Raw genomic sequence first — 15,891 nt, 5'->3', positions numbered from 1 at the left:
CATAATATGGTTCCAGTTTACTCTAAGAATCCCAGCCATCTACTACTAAGGGGACTCAGGTTGACTGGCTCCATACACTTGGATTCAACCTCTCATTTGGGATTTTTGTATCCTGTCCTCCCACCAATGTTATCTATCACAGAGGATTAATTTGCATTTTAAATAAAACATGGATTTTTTTAAACTAATCACATGATTAAATGGAACATATACTTTATTTCACTTTTTTTTTTATTACAGTTAAGTGGAAAAAACAAAGATAGCTCCCTGACTCACTCAAAACTGACCATCATATCTCTGATTAAGTACAAAGATAAGTCTGTATGACCCTGGACAAGTCACTTAACTCTACCTCTCTTTTGCCTTAGAATTAATAGTTAGAATGAAAACTAAATAAAATAAAGATAAAGTCATACATACTTTTCATTGATATTGGCCCAGGATTTTAAATGAAATTCAGGAATGGGGGCCAGCTTTTTGTTCAAATTATATGATCGAATTAATGTGTACTCCTTAAGCACTTACTAGCTGACAGAAATGGGAGCCAGCCTTAGAATGTGCCACGTGGTAGACGAGCCCACCCATCTGAAGTGAAAAGGGGGCAGCAGATCAGTCACAATAGCTGCTACTGGGGACTCATGTCATTTCATTTGGTCTTGACAAGAACTTTATTATGTGGTCCAGGCATGTTATTATTGCACCAATGAACAGTTCCAGTGGTCAATTCCCATCCCCATCCCTACCCAAGGCAAGGCTAAGGCCTTCTGGCTCCAGGGTTAGTGTTCCGTAGCATACCATGGTGTTCATAACCCAGTGGGAAGGATTTTCCCCAACAAAATCCTTACCTTCTGCCTCACTAACAATTCTTAAGACACAAAGACAAGGGCTAGGCAAATGGGGTTAAGTGACTTGCCCAGGGTCACACAGCTAAGAAATTATCTAAGGCCAGATTTGAATCCAGGACCTCCTGACACCAGGCCTGGCTCTCCATCCACTGAGCCACCGAGCTGCTCTGGGAAGGGTACTTTCAACACAAATTAATAGCTACTCTGATATCTCATCCTGCTGGGGAGATGGACTTGGGATTCCAAAGCCTAAAAGGGCCAAGCATAAGCCTTGGCAGGCCCTGCCATGCTGAAGAAGCTTCAGTTAGAGTAGCAAGGATGGACTGAATTGTACTTGGACCATGACCAACCCAAAGACCGTCCTCCCTAAGTGTGAAGAGGTACAACACCAGAAAGTTGGCCACCAGGGGACAGATTCTGGGAGGGCACAGCAACTCATGAAGATGGTTTATAAAGACAGAAGAGTCCTGGTCTGTACCATTAGAGGGATTCTTGAAGTGTTGCTCAAAATTAGACTGTGAAATGTCATGCCTTTTTAAAGTTTACTGTGGTATAGCAGGGAAAATCCTGTGCTTGAAGCCAGCAGAGACCTGGATTTGACTCCCACTGCTGGCATTTACTAGCTGTAGGAAGTTATTTAGCATCTCTCAGCTGTAGTTTCCTTATCCATAAAATGGAAAATCATAAGCTCATGGAATTGGAAGAGGCCCTTGAAGTCATCTAGTCTAGTCTCCTCATTTTACATTTAAAGAAGCTGAAGAAAAGTTAAGTGGCTAGATCAAGGTCATACAGGTAATAAGTGCTAGGCTCTGAACTCAATTCTCTGACTCCAAATAAACCATTTCTCCCACTGCACTGTTCAGCCTCCTACAGGATAATAAAACTGGCAGCACTTCCTTCTGAAGTTGCTGGGAAGATCAAATGTGAGCTCAGTAAATTAAGCGCTTTGCAAACTTTGAAGGACTCTGTGAATGTCAGCACCACCCCACTCTTATGTTTGTCTAATTGTTTTTTTCTTGCTTTCTTAGTTACTATGATACCCTAAGAAGTAGTTAGTCCTTTAAATTTTTAAAAGTTTTAAGGTGAACTCAGTTGAAAATATAAGAGGTAACCTCATTTTTTTACACAAATGAAAATTCTTTCTCTTCTCTTCTTTGGTGTCCTTTCTGTAGCCAATTTTAAGATAGTCTGTGTCTAAGTACCATTGTTGCAGGCCTGGCTTCTCATCCTTGAGAATGAGATTCTCCTTTCTCCTTTCCATTAACCCATGTCAGAGTCCAATGGCCAACCTTTAATGTGCTTCTAGTTGGGGAATCATACAGCTTAAGACTTGTTACAAAGTATACTGAATAGTAGATAGTTGGGAAAAAATACAAATACTTCTCGGTATAGATGCTTTCCAGCCCTAGGTGTAGCATTAAAAGTTGTTACATTTAACTAAGTTCAACAATCCTTACTTAATGTGTGTGACATTTTGCTAGACTCTGGCAACCCCAAAACAGGTCCTGCTCTCAAGAAATTCACAGTCTAAGGAGAAAATGAAGAACAGGAGAGAGCAAGGGATATCAGGAAAGAGGTTCAGTCAGTGTTCAAGTAGGGGGAAAGGGAAGGGAGGAAGGCTATAAGGAAGGGAGGGACTTCAATATAAAGTGAATTCAACTTTCAATATTTTGTTTATACAGAGCAAGAAACCAGGTTTTAAAATGGCAGACCCTCGGAGGAAGGGTACAACCATCAATAACGAGGTAACTTCAGGTATGAAGCAAATCAGGTCTAGGAACAGATATCCTGCAAACAAGATACCCCTATTCCAGACTTCCTTTCACACTCATATATATCCACAGGACTCTGATGCTCTGTGTTACAAATAACACTGCAAACACAAATGATGTGTTTCCTGGTAGACATATTGATTAGGTATGGGATATATTACGTAATCTGGGAAGAATTATGTTATTGTATAAGTAGACTAAATATTATATTGGTCATACATTTGTTCTTATATTTTATTTTTAATCTATATATTTTCTAGGATCATGTCTTATGGATTATTTTCCATCAAAATGTGACCATGATGTACATAAAAATTCCTTCTTGGGAATTGAAATGCATGTTTACTAAACTCCAATAGAAGTCTACCTTGCTTTATGTAATAAATTATTCCCTAAAAATGATACATAAATCGCATTTTTGTATATCAAGCCATATGTAGTTAGAACGCATTCTACTTAAAAGAATTCTGTGGTGAATGCTACTCCAAGTTAATACTTACCCCACTTTCTGAATTCTTTTTAATAGATCATGTTTGCTTAAAGCAAGGTAGACTTCTAGACAGAGTAAGCAACTCATGGACAATTCAAATTTTAACCTTGCTTATGTTATGCTAGAAAATAATGTAATTGCTTTTGTAACTCAATTAAAATTCTGTGTTCAACTAACTGGTTCTCTAACCTAGCAGTTGTTTTTGGTTTGTTGACACTATAAATTTGTAATTTCCTATTTATTTATTTTATAAAAACTCTTCCCTTCCATATTAAAATCAGTACTTGTACTGGTTCCAAGGCAGAAAAAGAGCATTAAGGGCTAGAAAATGGGGGTTAAGTCACATTCTCTGTCCCTCTCCTCCCCACCCCAATCAACCACTGCTGACTAGCTTGCTAATGGTTAGAGGTGGGTGGCCATCCAAATATCAGAAGAGACTTTTGACTCTTGGCACAGAGAATGAGAGCCCCATCCACTGCCAAAGTAGCAACTGTGGCTTGCAAGACTTATTCCCTGATAATACCACGCCTCAAGAACTTTTGTTTCAGATGCCATTTGTCAAAATGGAAAGGAAGCTGGGGTAGACTTGCTAGGATCATTGGATGGCATGCCAAGTCCCACCACAGAACCCTTTAGGGAGGGTGCCACATGTTTCTCTCTTCTTCAAAAGAATAAACTGGCTTCCTTGTGATGAGGCAAAAGGAGTCCAAGAGAACCACATGCCCTAGAAAGGAACATTCTATTAAGACTATTATCTTTTTCTTTTGACCACAGGAAAGAGCTATTGTTTTTTGTTCTCTTCATCTCATTCAATGGAGTTCATATAGAAACAGTCATAGGAAAAATAACTATCAACTATTATTCTTTGATGCTTACCCAATGGACATAGTATAGCGAAAGTGGATAAGATGACTGATTTTGTCATTGAATAAAAGTATTGGGAGGTAGGGCAACTAGTAGATAGATGCCTGGAGTCAAGAAGCCTCATTTTCCTGAGTTTAAATCTGGCCACAGACATTAGCTGTGTGACCCTATATAAACCACTTAATCCTGTTTGCCTCAGTTTCCTCATCTGTAAAATGAGCTAGTGAAGGAAATAGCAAACCACTCCAGTATTTTTACCAAAAAATCCCCAAATGGGGTCATAGTCAGACATGGCTGAAATGACTAAACAACCACATCAACCACAAATTGGGAGGTAAACTCATTTTCTATAGACTCACTAAAAGAATCTTGGGAACAACTCTAGTAGTCCTTAAGATACAAGGGTGTGTAATTAGAAAATCTTGAACCTTTGGACATCTCCCAGCATCCCTTTCCTCCTTCATCCCCACCTTGAGTGCTTACGTTTGTATATAGTTGGTTTAACTCTGCCTCAGGCTCTCCTTTTTCCCCCCACCCATGTGCACGGCTGGGTTGGCTCCCTCTTTGCTCTAGCTTTTTACTTTCCTCTTGCTTCAAGTTATTAATAAATTTATTAAATATAATATTTGGAATATTTGGGTATTAATTTTAAATCTTACATAGCATCTATCTGTATGCACTTTGTGTTCCAACACGGCTTTGCTTTCTTCCTTTAGATCTCTGTATTTTGAGAGTTTTTCATTCCGTGTTGTTGGGAGACTACAGTGGTATAGCCTCATCTAGTAAAAGCATTGTTCTTATATTTTTACGGGTCCACATTATGTCTGGGCAAGTTTTGCCAGTGACCATGTTCTGTTTGTCAGCTGTTAGTTTATGAAGGCTAATGAACTTCTGAAGCCTAAGAATCACCGTTAGATCATGTCTTTCTAGATATCCAGTAGCTGCAAAAATGTTTGCAGGCTTCAGTAATAAACTACATAGCTTTTATTGTTTTTTTTTCTGATAATTCTCATAGCAACTGGTCTTGTATCATCATTGAACCAAAAAAATTTTGTTGAAGGCAGCTGGGTAATGATGTGGACAGAGTGCCATTTGATTCCCCCAGGTTACCTCCTAGTTCTAATTCTAGGACTGTATTCATCTTAACTTTAATCTAGCCAGAATCTTATCCCTAGACTTGATTAGAATATTTTCCTCTGCTTTAGAGGTAGCTAGGGGGTGCTACAGTGCATAGAGTGTTGGGTCTGGAGTCAGGAAGACCCGAGTTCAAATCCTGCCTCAGATAATTACTGCCTGTGTGATCCTGGCCAAGTCACTTAATCCTGTTTGTTTCAGTTTTTTAAACTGAAAATGAGCTGAAGAAGGAAATGGCAAACTATTCCAGGATCTTTGCCAAGACAACCACAAATAGGGTCAGGAAGAGTCCAACACAATTGAAACAACCAAACATTTGGGTAGTAATCATCATTACTGTTATTAATTTTAAAAATCTTCTAGTTTACTCAAATAGAAACTGAAAAAAAAGACTAGTCTCATTAATTCTAACAAAGCAGTCAAGATAAATTAACTACTTCTAGCTATGAAAAACAGCATAGGAATATTTTGATTTTTAAAAGCCTGAAAGTTAAGAATAAACTAGGGTTAAGAGTTTTTCAATTCTGTTTTAAGAATTCAGTAAAGGGGAAAAAAAGAATTCAGTAAAAGAGAAGAGAATAAGTATTTATATAGCCAGAAGCTATGCCAAGGCCTTTTAATAAATATTATCTCATTTGATCCTCACATGAACCTGTGTGGTAGATAGGTGCTATTATCATTTCCATTTTAAAGCTGAGGAAACTGCAGAGGTTAAGTGACTTGCCCAGGGTCACACAATTAGTGCCAGAAGCTGAGTTTGAACTAAGTCTTCCTGACTCTAGGCCCAGCACTCTATGCACTGTGGCACTACTCCCCTCTCCCTCTCAACCCCCAAAGTAGAGAAGAATATCCTAATCAAGTCTAAGGATAAGCCTGACTAGATTGAGGTTAACCTAGATAGAATCATAGAATAAGAGCTAGAAGGTAACCTGGAGAATCATCTAATCTAAGGTTGTTTTTTTAAAATAACCCTTCCCTTCCATCTGAGGAGCAATACTGTGTATTGGTTCCAAGGCAGAAGAACAATAAGGGCTAGGCAATGGGGGTTAAGTGACTTGCCCAAGGTCACATAGCTAGAAAAGGGTCAGGGGCCAAATTTGAACCCAGGACCTCCTATCTCTAAGCTTGGCTTTCAATCCTTCAAGGCACCTAGTTGCTTCTAAAGCTTTTTTAATGTGGAGTCCATGATTTTTTTTTTATATTTCAATAAGTGTATTTCAATATAATTGGTTTCCTTTGTAATCCTATGTATTTTATTGTATGCATTTACAAATGCAATTTTGAGAAAGGGTCTATAGATTTCACTATACTAACAACAAAAGGGATCCAAGCCAGATACTTAAGAAAATTGAGGCCTAGAGAAATTAAATAATTCTCCCAACTTCACAGAGGGGGAAAAAGGCAAAAAGGACCAAATTGTACCTCAGACCATACTTCTATTTAAGGCTCTAAATTGTGCTCTTAGGTCTTATTCCATGTATATCACCATGAAATCTAGTGTTCACTAATACTGTTTTAAGTTCGCTTTTAATGGTTTTCCAAAAAAAAACAACAGTACTTTAAGAAAGTTTTTTTTGAAAGGTCTAGCCCAGTGGTTTCCAAACTTTTTTGGCCTACTGCCCCCTTTCCAGAAAAAATATTACTTGGCACCCCTGGAAATTAATATATTTTTAAAAATTTTAATAGCAATTAATAGGAAAGATAAATGCACCTGTGGCCATCACCGCCTCCCTGGATCACTGAAGCACCCACCAGGGGGGCGGTACCACCCACTTTGGGAATCACTGGTCTAGATTCTAGAAGAGGGGTTGGCAAAGTATGGCTCTTGAGCCGTATCTGGCTCTTTTGAGGGCCAGATATGGCTCTTTCTGCAGGAGCCATAAAGTCCATTTTTTTTCAGGTGCTGTTACAGGAGCGGCACTGTGAGCACTGTATGGCTCTCACGAAATTACATTTTAAAAAATGTGGCATTTATGGCTCTCACGGCCAAAAAGGTTGCCAACCCCTGGTCTAGTGAATATATGACTGTTTTGAATCTCAATGAAACACCTACTGAAGAAACCTCACTATTTGGACCAACTGTGAACCCCAGTTTTCTGTTTTTGGGAACAGAAGTTGGCCCCCAAACCTAAATACATATACACATACACATATTCATCATTTTACATACATGTGAGTATACGTATGTAAAATGATGAAAAATGTAATAAAGCAAAAGAAAACTTTCAACTAGAACTTTAGATTCAATTGATTGATCTAGTTTCCTCTTTAAGGGAACTATATCTGTTTTATATATATATATCTTAGAGGGAACAAAGGTTGTCTTTTTTCTCCCAATCAGGAGTTTGCCTATCATAAAAAGATTTTAAATCATGGAGTTTTGCTAGCTGTCTGTTGTGGAGTGTCCAGGTTACATCGCCTTTAACTGTCTGTGCTGGGGGTATATAAACACACCACCTAAGAAGCACTTGCACTGATTGCAGCCGGAGAATTTCCCAGGCTTTTCAAATACTACTAGATTATGGTTTTCATCTCAAAGGACACAAATGTTTCTAGTACACAAAAGGCTGGCCTCGTGTGAAGAATGCCTTAGAGGACAAAACAAGACTTTGTTGTTCTGTCAACATACCGGGCTATGTTCCAGATTATTTGTAAATGGTACAGGTGACATTTCTGTTTGTTTCTTATCAGCATATTCATGGAAGGAAAAGGTGTGCAGGTACCAAAACTCTCTGGTAATGCAGCCAGACATCAACCACCATCAGTCTTTGCTCATCTCTTCAGTGTCTCCAGAACGAAGCAAGAACACTATAGCAATTAAGCAGTACCCACCTCCACTCTTTCTGCAACTGAGCCAAGAGGGCTGTGAGAAACAGGCGATTTTACGTAGTCTGATTCAGCAAGGTAATTATTTAATAAGCACGATAGGGACAAGTGAGAGCATGGCGTAGTGGACACAGGCTAATCTTGGAGATAGGAAGCTTGGGCCCAAGACCTGTATGCTAGCTGTGTGATGGTGACTTTAATAGCAGATGGGTTGTCAGTCTGTAATAGTTGCAGCTATATAAGCACTCTCACCACTTAAAGGGTCCTCCCTACTAGGATCAAACCTCCTAGTGCCCATGTACATACAGGATTAATGCTGAACTAGCCGGCTTCCTCATTAGCCATTGCCCTTGTCCAGGCTCCACTTAAGGAAGCCATGATTCTCTTGTTTAGATGATGGCCTTCATGCCTTGGCCCCCTCCCGCCCAGGCTGCAGAGGTGGAGGCGACAGATTGGATGTTGGAAGTGGGAGTCAGGAAGCCCTGGATTCTCATTCTAATGCTTCCATTCAGTAGTTGTAGAAGTATGGACAAGTCACTTCATCTCTAGGAGCCTCAGTTGGACTAGATGGGCTTTAAGGATTGTTCTAGCTCTAAATCTAAGCTTCTAAAATCCCTCGAGTCTCATTGGTCAGCCTTATCTGTAAGGAAGGATTAGAACTGTGGGAATCAGCACAAAGAGCCTTGAATAGTGAGCTCTCAAGTTAGCTCTGGCACCAACAGGGAGTTATGTGGCCTTGGGGAAATCACCTTACCTAAATGGGCGCCAATTTCCTCATTTGTAAAATGAGATTGTTAGACTTGGTCAATTTTTCTCAAGATTATTTAGTCATACAAAACTTTTTGACTTGTAATCAACTGCACACAAATACCAGGATAAAGGGTATAGGTTGCCCTTGACAGGCTGTTGTATATTTTGAGAAATGGGATGTTCTCAACCAATTCCCCGGTGTTTTTGGAAGCAAGAATATTTCTAACTCATCTGAAAGATGATTCCTTTACAGCTTGGGCTCTGCTTTTGGCCTGTAGACCATACCTAACAGAGAGCTTTGTGTTCATGGTGGAGAAAATCCTTTCTAAAGAGGGTTTCCAGGGAGAAAGAAAGCAACCAACATACAGGCTCCTTCACTACCCTCATCCTTTCAAGGGTCCCTCCTTTTGTCAGGAAGGAAAGAGAGGGGCAAAGGGGCGAGTTAAAGGGGGAAAGTAAAACATCCTCTAGCACAGGTGGGGATTATCTCCCTCTCTGCAAAATGAACTTGAAGGTAGAAGCAGCATTGGCTGCTTGGGGAGCAACTAGAAGTGGGGTATCCTATTCTCTAATCTCCTACTCTTCCTTTCTTATAACCCCCACCCCCACCAGCCTTGGCTGACCAGGATACATGCACATCCACCACCATATGTCTGAGGCTGCCATGTCCAGTTCTTTTACCATCAAGTCATTAGCCTGGGCCAGCCCCACGTGCTTTCCTAGGGCTTTTATTTCTTGTTTCTCTCCTCCTGTGCACCAGTCTTGGACAGCTGACAGCCCAGGGTCAAGATTCCCTCTCCTTTGCCTCTTCTGAGACACACATAATTACATAGTATTTTAGAAGGGAAATGGGACTAGCATCAGTTTTTCATGGAATATCGACTATTGGTCTGGTAAACATGAGGCTGAATGTATGTTTGGTTTTATGACTCTTAAGAGCCTAGGATTCTGTGGCAATATTGTGCTCCTCAGAACACTATTCTCCAATAGCTGTCTGTCATGCACAGACTACTATGATGGGAGATTCTTGAGATAAAAACAAAAACCAAAAAGCTAGACAACTTACCCAGACCTATTAGAGGCCAGTCGGATGCCGTGCTTAATTCTGTCTTGTCTCTTCTTAGCTTTTCTGTTTTTGAGCTCTTGGTTACTAAGGAAAACAAGGCCCTTTCTGAGTGAACTCCCAAGTCTGGGTCAAGATTCTTTTCTCCAGTCATCTGGCATGGGCTACATCTTAATCCCTGGGTTTTCTGACCAGAAATCTTTTTTCCAGACCCAGAAATTAGTTCATATTCTGTCAGTTTATATTGGCTGAGTCAAGTTCTTTTCTAATTTCCTTACCTAGAAATGCTAATGGCCTCAAGTTTCTTTTTTTCTCCAGTTTGCTTGGGCCACCTCTTGGCTTGATTCCTACTTAATGTCCTCAATTGGGATTGATTTTAGGCTAGTTCTAAAGCAGTATCCTCAAGTATCCTTATTGGCATACATCTATAGTGAAAAGTATTTTGACATTTCATAATACATATAATTGGGAGAGAGGCTACTCACATGGAAATCTTCACTGTAAGTGCGATAGGCCTTCAGAGCAGGGAGAGCCCTGGGTTTGAAATCTGGCTCTGCTCCATCCTAATTGTGAGACCAAAGGCAAGTCACCACTTTTCTGGATATTTCTTCTTCTCTAAAGTGAAGGGCTGGACAAGCTCTCTAAGGCTCCTTCCAGCTCTCAATCCAGTGATGTCTATTGCTGGTCATCATAAGGAGATAGTTCTCAAGGATTCTTGAAGAAGATAGGCATACTATAGCTATTAGACCAATTTCAATTCCTCCCACTCCAACCCTGGAATATTTCAGTGCTTAGTAGTACTAAGGGTATTTGTGTCAGAGATACACTAACATTTTCCCTAAGGCCCATACCTCATTATAATTGGGCACCAACTAGAAAATGCCAGTTTGTCAGTTTTCCCTACAAATATAGGAAATAAAATGGTTCCATGATACCAGATTACTAATGTGACATAGTATCATGGAACCATTTTATTTCCTATATTTGTATATGTACATAAGTCCAGAGACTAATCTTCAAGCTAAAAACAATATTTAAGAAACTATAAAAGGTGACCAGAGCTTAGAGTCCCAAGATGACATTCACTTTAATCTCCCTTCGGATAGCAACTATTTCTTAATTACAATTTTATTCCTTCTCCCCCTCACTCCCCCAACCAAGTGCCTAGCATACTGTTTTGCAAATAAATGGTTTAGTAAATGAAACAAGTATTGAATATCTACTATATACTAGTACTGTCTATGTACTAAGGGCTGAGGAAAGGAGTATCCCTTTGAGAACAGACAGGTCCGAGGATAAAATATTTTTCTTTCAACCTATCATGATGGTCATTATTAGAAGAATCTTCATTTCTCGCCCATCCCAAGTCTAGGCCAAAGGCCCCAGGAGCACATAATTCACTGTATTTTATAAAAAAGGCAATGCAAAGCTTCAGTTTGTTTCTCCATGTTAATCAAGTCTATCTCCTCTCTTCCAACTCCATCCAGGCAAGTGGACGCCATCACAAACTCCATCTTCTATAACACCGAGGTACTACAGAGATGTGTGAGAAGATTAACCTTGTAGTAGTAGTAATTACTATCCAGGGACATTCCACCTAACAATACCTGTCATGTCCATCATGTGTGACCCTGTGCTAGCTCCCAAAGAGTTTTGTGATGTAGCTTCTAAACAGGAGGCGAAAAAAGATTCCAGATATTGCTTTTGGTCTTATCAATGACTATTGGCCCAAATTAGTAGAGAACTAACACCAGTGGCACGGAGGAAAAACCGTTATGTCACAAGACAATCTCCTCCAGTCACCAGTTTGCCAAAAAAGTAGCTATGTCAACTAGGGCACACCACTAACTTTCTAACACCCTCATCTCTTATGGAGAATGACAATAGCTGCCCTGCCCACCCCCTGTGGCAGCTAGCAGGATCAGTTTGGATGATGTACAAGAAAGTACTTTTAAAAGAATGAAGTATACTCTAGAGAAGAAAAGTATCAATTAGCACCATTATCTAACAAAATCTAACAAAAAACATATGGGTCAATATACTGGGAACTAATGACTATCTCTGCTGGTTAATAATCATTATACTGGATTGCTACCCACAGCACCCAGGCCTGGGCATTTTCTTGCATGATCCAGTAATGCAAATACCATCCGTGGGAAACAGGGAAAACCACAGTAGGCACCATCTGAGCTGAGCTTGTGATGCTGAACATGTGATGCTAAGCAGAAACTTTACAAAGATGACAGGAGACTGAATAGTGGATCATGAAAATGTGTATGTGTGGCAGGAGAGAAGTACTTGCAGCATCAGGTATTACTGTAGTAGAACACTCCTGGTCACAAATAGACAAGAGGAAAAAACAATGCCAGAAATCCCAAAGAGGCAAATTAAATTACTGGCAGTTGAGTAAAATGTTATTTAAAAAAAAAAAAAAAAAAAAAAAGGATTTCTGCCCTGGGATGGCAGGGTGGGGAGAAGAGGGAAGAGTGACTATTTTCTGTATAAGACAGACAATAAATTATAGTTATTTTGTAATGACTGTGTTTCCAGATTCTTTAGAACCTGTGTTTGAAAGCTCTCCCTATCCTGGGGTTTGCTACTTAAATTTACTCACTCCAGAGCAAGGATCCAGAAGGCTGTGATTTAAGAATAGTTATTGTCACTCTCTGAAGCCTTGTATACATATGTAACTAGCTTGCTTGGGCCAACTGCATAATTCCATGGACACCACTGAGGGCAGATACCACAAGCAAAAAGGCAGCTAGGATAAAGGAGAGCTACCCTTGGAGCCAGCTGTCCCTTGCTCCAGGTTCTGGTTCCTTTACCAATGAAGCCATAGTTTTGAACAAATTGTTTCCTCTTCTAGCTGCTTCATTTTTCTCATCAGTAAATGGGAATAAGAATCTTTGCTCTTGGTGTCCTTCTGCCTGGTGTATACCAAGTGGCCCCATAACATTTGTTTCTAGAGGGAGAAACTAGTTCCCCCCCCCCTTTTTTTTTAATTTGCTGTAGGAAGCCTTTGTCTTCCAGCCACAGAAATAGAAAACCAGGCTCATGGAGCACCTGGGTCCTGGAGTTTAAGAACATAACAACAACAAAGTGAGTGTTAACTCCCATCAGGTCTATGGTGGCAATTTTATTCCAGAAGCCCTTTCTGATTTGGAATAAGTCTAAATGTTGTTATACTCAGCATGGCACTAATATGTCTGTACATCATCTTAAATCATATCTTTTAATGCATTCAAATACTAAATAGAAATGTCTTATATGCTTCAAAATCTTTGAAAATTTTAAGAAAATTAAAAATAATCCTCTATTGATAGGAGTTATTGGAGCAAGTGGTTGGGGTTCCCTCTCCCAAACTCCCAGGGTCTTTGCCATATTTCCTCAAGAAATTTTTTTCATAGCTATTAGCCAGATTACCTTTGATTCCTTTCTCATTTAAAGTAATCCAATCCAGAACCAAAGGCCTTAGGCTTTAGTTGTGCCAGGTAATAAAAATTTTAACAGTTCCTGAGAGATTCCTCCATTATCTTCATGAGTGCTATACTTGCATTGCCTTTATTTTAGAGGGTCTGGTGATCCCCACCCTCTCCCATATAGCTGGCAGCGCTACCCAAACCCCAGTGTTCTAAAGAGGAGAAAATGAACTACCCAACCTTCTTATAACCCAGTCTCCTTGCTTCTCCCACAGAAAAGGTTACAACAGAGGCTTGGGGAGAGCAGACATTTACTTTTATCCAGATGACTGCCTTAGTTACACCATGGAGATCTGTCCTTTCCCTGGGGGTAGATACTACACATCCATGGTTAGGATGGTGTGCCACCCAGAAGCTTTCATTTATTAAGTGATTCATCCCTTTCCCAATAGCTTATCCCTTTTTGTCCAGCGGTACCTAGTTGTGTGATACAGTATTGTTCAATGCACTAGTTACCAATAATATCTGACAGATATGGTTACATAGAGTCAATTCTTAATAATTTTGGCATTTTCAATAGGTTGATTGATATAAGCCAGGATATTAAAAAATGTGGCTGACTTCTCAGTCAGCTGCAGGCTCCCCCCCACTCCCAAATCCTGTTCCCATCTTCCCTCATCTCAAGAATCCAAGCAGGGAAGGGGGCAGTCAGCAGCTTTTCTGTGCTCTGTTCAGCAACCTCACTCTTATCTATAAGTCTTGGGGAAAAATCAAAAAGGAGCTTCTCACAAAAAGGTGAGCATGAACTTAAACAATTTTTTCAGTTGGCTAATGTGGATTTATCCAACTTTATCACAATGTGAAAGCCTAATTTTTGCATTATGTGGAGCTCCTCCTTAGCAGATGGAATTTTGTTTCTAAATCTGCTGAAATGCTTGCTTACTTAGGGGATCTGGGTTTGCACTACTTATAGTTTCCTCACTGAGTCAGTCTCGAGTGGGCTGGTCTAGGTCATTTCTAAGGCTCCTTCCAGTTCTAAATACTCTGATAAAATTAAGTCCAAGTGACAAGAAAAGTGAGATTAGTCCTTGAAGTTTCCAAGAGTAGTCTATGAACTCGGAAGGAGAGGCAGTGTAGGGAGAGCAGTAAGGAAAGCCTTATATGGCCTTGAGAATGCATGTAACCTCAAGTATAAAGGCTAGGCCTCCTCCTCAGGCAGGATAAAGCCCCCCATGAAAAGGCAGGTCTAGAAAGGGCCTCAGTGTTATATGGGAAATGGAACAGCTACAATGAAAATGAGGAATGAGGCTGAAGGACAATTATTTGTGCCTTTCTATCAGGTCCCTGTTCCGGATTCCAAAAGTAACTGCTCTGTCCGTGCTGCCGGGTAAAACTTTCTCTCTGACTTCTAAGATCCCTCAGAATCCTGTAAAAAGGAAAAGAAAGAGAAAAATATGGAAACTTCTGGAAAGATCTAACCTGACTAAGAGAGAACAACACAGTCTACTTGGAGAAAGGGGAAAACAATGCAAACAGAAAACATGGCTTCTAATCTTCAGTGATATCCAATAAAGATCTGAAAAAGACAAAGAATGCCTCGAAGAGAATTCACTTCTCAGACTGTGTTACTGGCAAGATAGCATGACAGAAGGATGTTCTCTGTAGGAATGCTTCCTGTCACAAGATATTAATGAATACTCACAATACAAGTTATGAAGGAAACAGAAAACAAGGCACACTTATTCCCAGCAGTTTGCAGCTGCTGCTTGGACAAATTAAAGACAAAAAGTTGCAGTCAATTTCCTCTCCCTTGATACTGGTTTGGGTTCATCTAAAGCAAAAAGGAATTTGATTTGTAATCTGCTCCAACTGTAAGAATTTTTCTGGAAACTTTAAATTAAAGGTGGAGAAGGCAGGACAGGGAAGAGACTTCTCTGGAGAAATCTCTCAATTTGATCCAAAAAAATCAGTGTGGTATTTTGAGGTGTTTTGCTTTTTGTTTTGTCTTGTTTTGTTTCTCAATTATCTTCCATAATATTCTCCTCTCCAGTGTTTGTGTCTTTCCCTACAAAGTTAGGGTTTGGGCTATATGATTTTCCTCAAGTACCATCCCAAGGAACTTCATTTTTACCAACTAAGCAAACACAAGGATCATTTTAAAGCACAATCTAATGTCAAAAATAAATGGACTCTACATTCCCCCTTGCTGGTCTCTGTAGTCAGAGGCAAATCCAATTCCTACCATAAGTTGTACTTGAAGATGACCAAGGAAACCATTTCCTTTTGATAGTCCATCATTTTGTATTTTTGACAAATACTGTTTTCCACTCTATTCAGGAAATGTATTTTTCTTATCACACTGCATTTTCCCTTTAAATACAGTTTTTTCTGTAGGGAAGTAAGCCATCCTCTAACTGTCCTCCCTTTTTAATAAAGACTTGTTTTGCTTCTGAACATATGTTATTTTTATCTTAACCTATTTAATACCAGTTATTCTTATTTAACATAAGGCACCAAAACATACTAAGAACTAAATAACAATCATTTTTGTTGTTGTTCAGTTATTTCAGTCATGTCTTACTCTTCATGATCTATTTGAAGTTTTCTTGGCAAAGATACTGGATGGTTTGCCATTTCCTTCTCCAGCTCATTTTACAGATGAGGAAACTGAGGCAAACAGGGTGAAATGACTTGCCCAGGGACACAGCTAGTAAGTGTCTGAGGCTGG

At 39.7% G+C, this 15,891-nt stretch overlaps 1 protein-coding gene across 1 annotated transcript in view; it reads left to right on the top strand.

Annotated features, from left to right (window-relative positions):
- The window catches only part of AGBL2 (AGBL carboxypeptidase 2), an 88,762-nt gene extending 73,159 nt beyond the window's left edge, over positions 1–15,603 (top strand). The window contains exons 16-20 of the mRNA XM_044682389.1: positions 2,528–2,600; positions 7,797–8,009; positions 11,232–11,274; positions 12,757–12,843; positions 14,504–15,603. Coding sequence (XP_044538324.1) covers positions 2,528–2,600; positions 7,797–8,009; positions 11,232–11,274; positions 12,757–12,843; positions 14,504–14,735 — 648 coding nt within the window. The 3' untranslated portion in view covers positions 14,736–15,603. The remainder of the gene's footprint in view (positions 1–2,527; positions 2,601–7,796; positions 8,010–11,231; positions 11,275–12,756; positions 12,844–14,503) is intronic.
- The last annotated feature ends 288 nt before the right edge of the window (positions 15,604–15,891 follow it).

This window comes from Gracilinanus agilis, chromosome 6 (assembly GCF_016433145.1).
Source record: "Gracilinanus agilis isolate LMUSP501 chromosome 6, AgileGrace, whole genome shotgun sequence".
Classification (NCBI taxonomy): domain Eukaryota; kingdom Metazoa; phylum Chordata; class Mammalia; order Didelphimorphia; family Didelphidae; genus Gracilinanus; species Gracilinanus agilis.
Note: the sequence above shows the minus strand (reverse complement) of the source record. Positions and strands in the feature narration are given on the sequence as shown.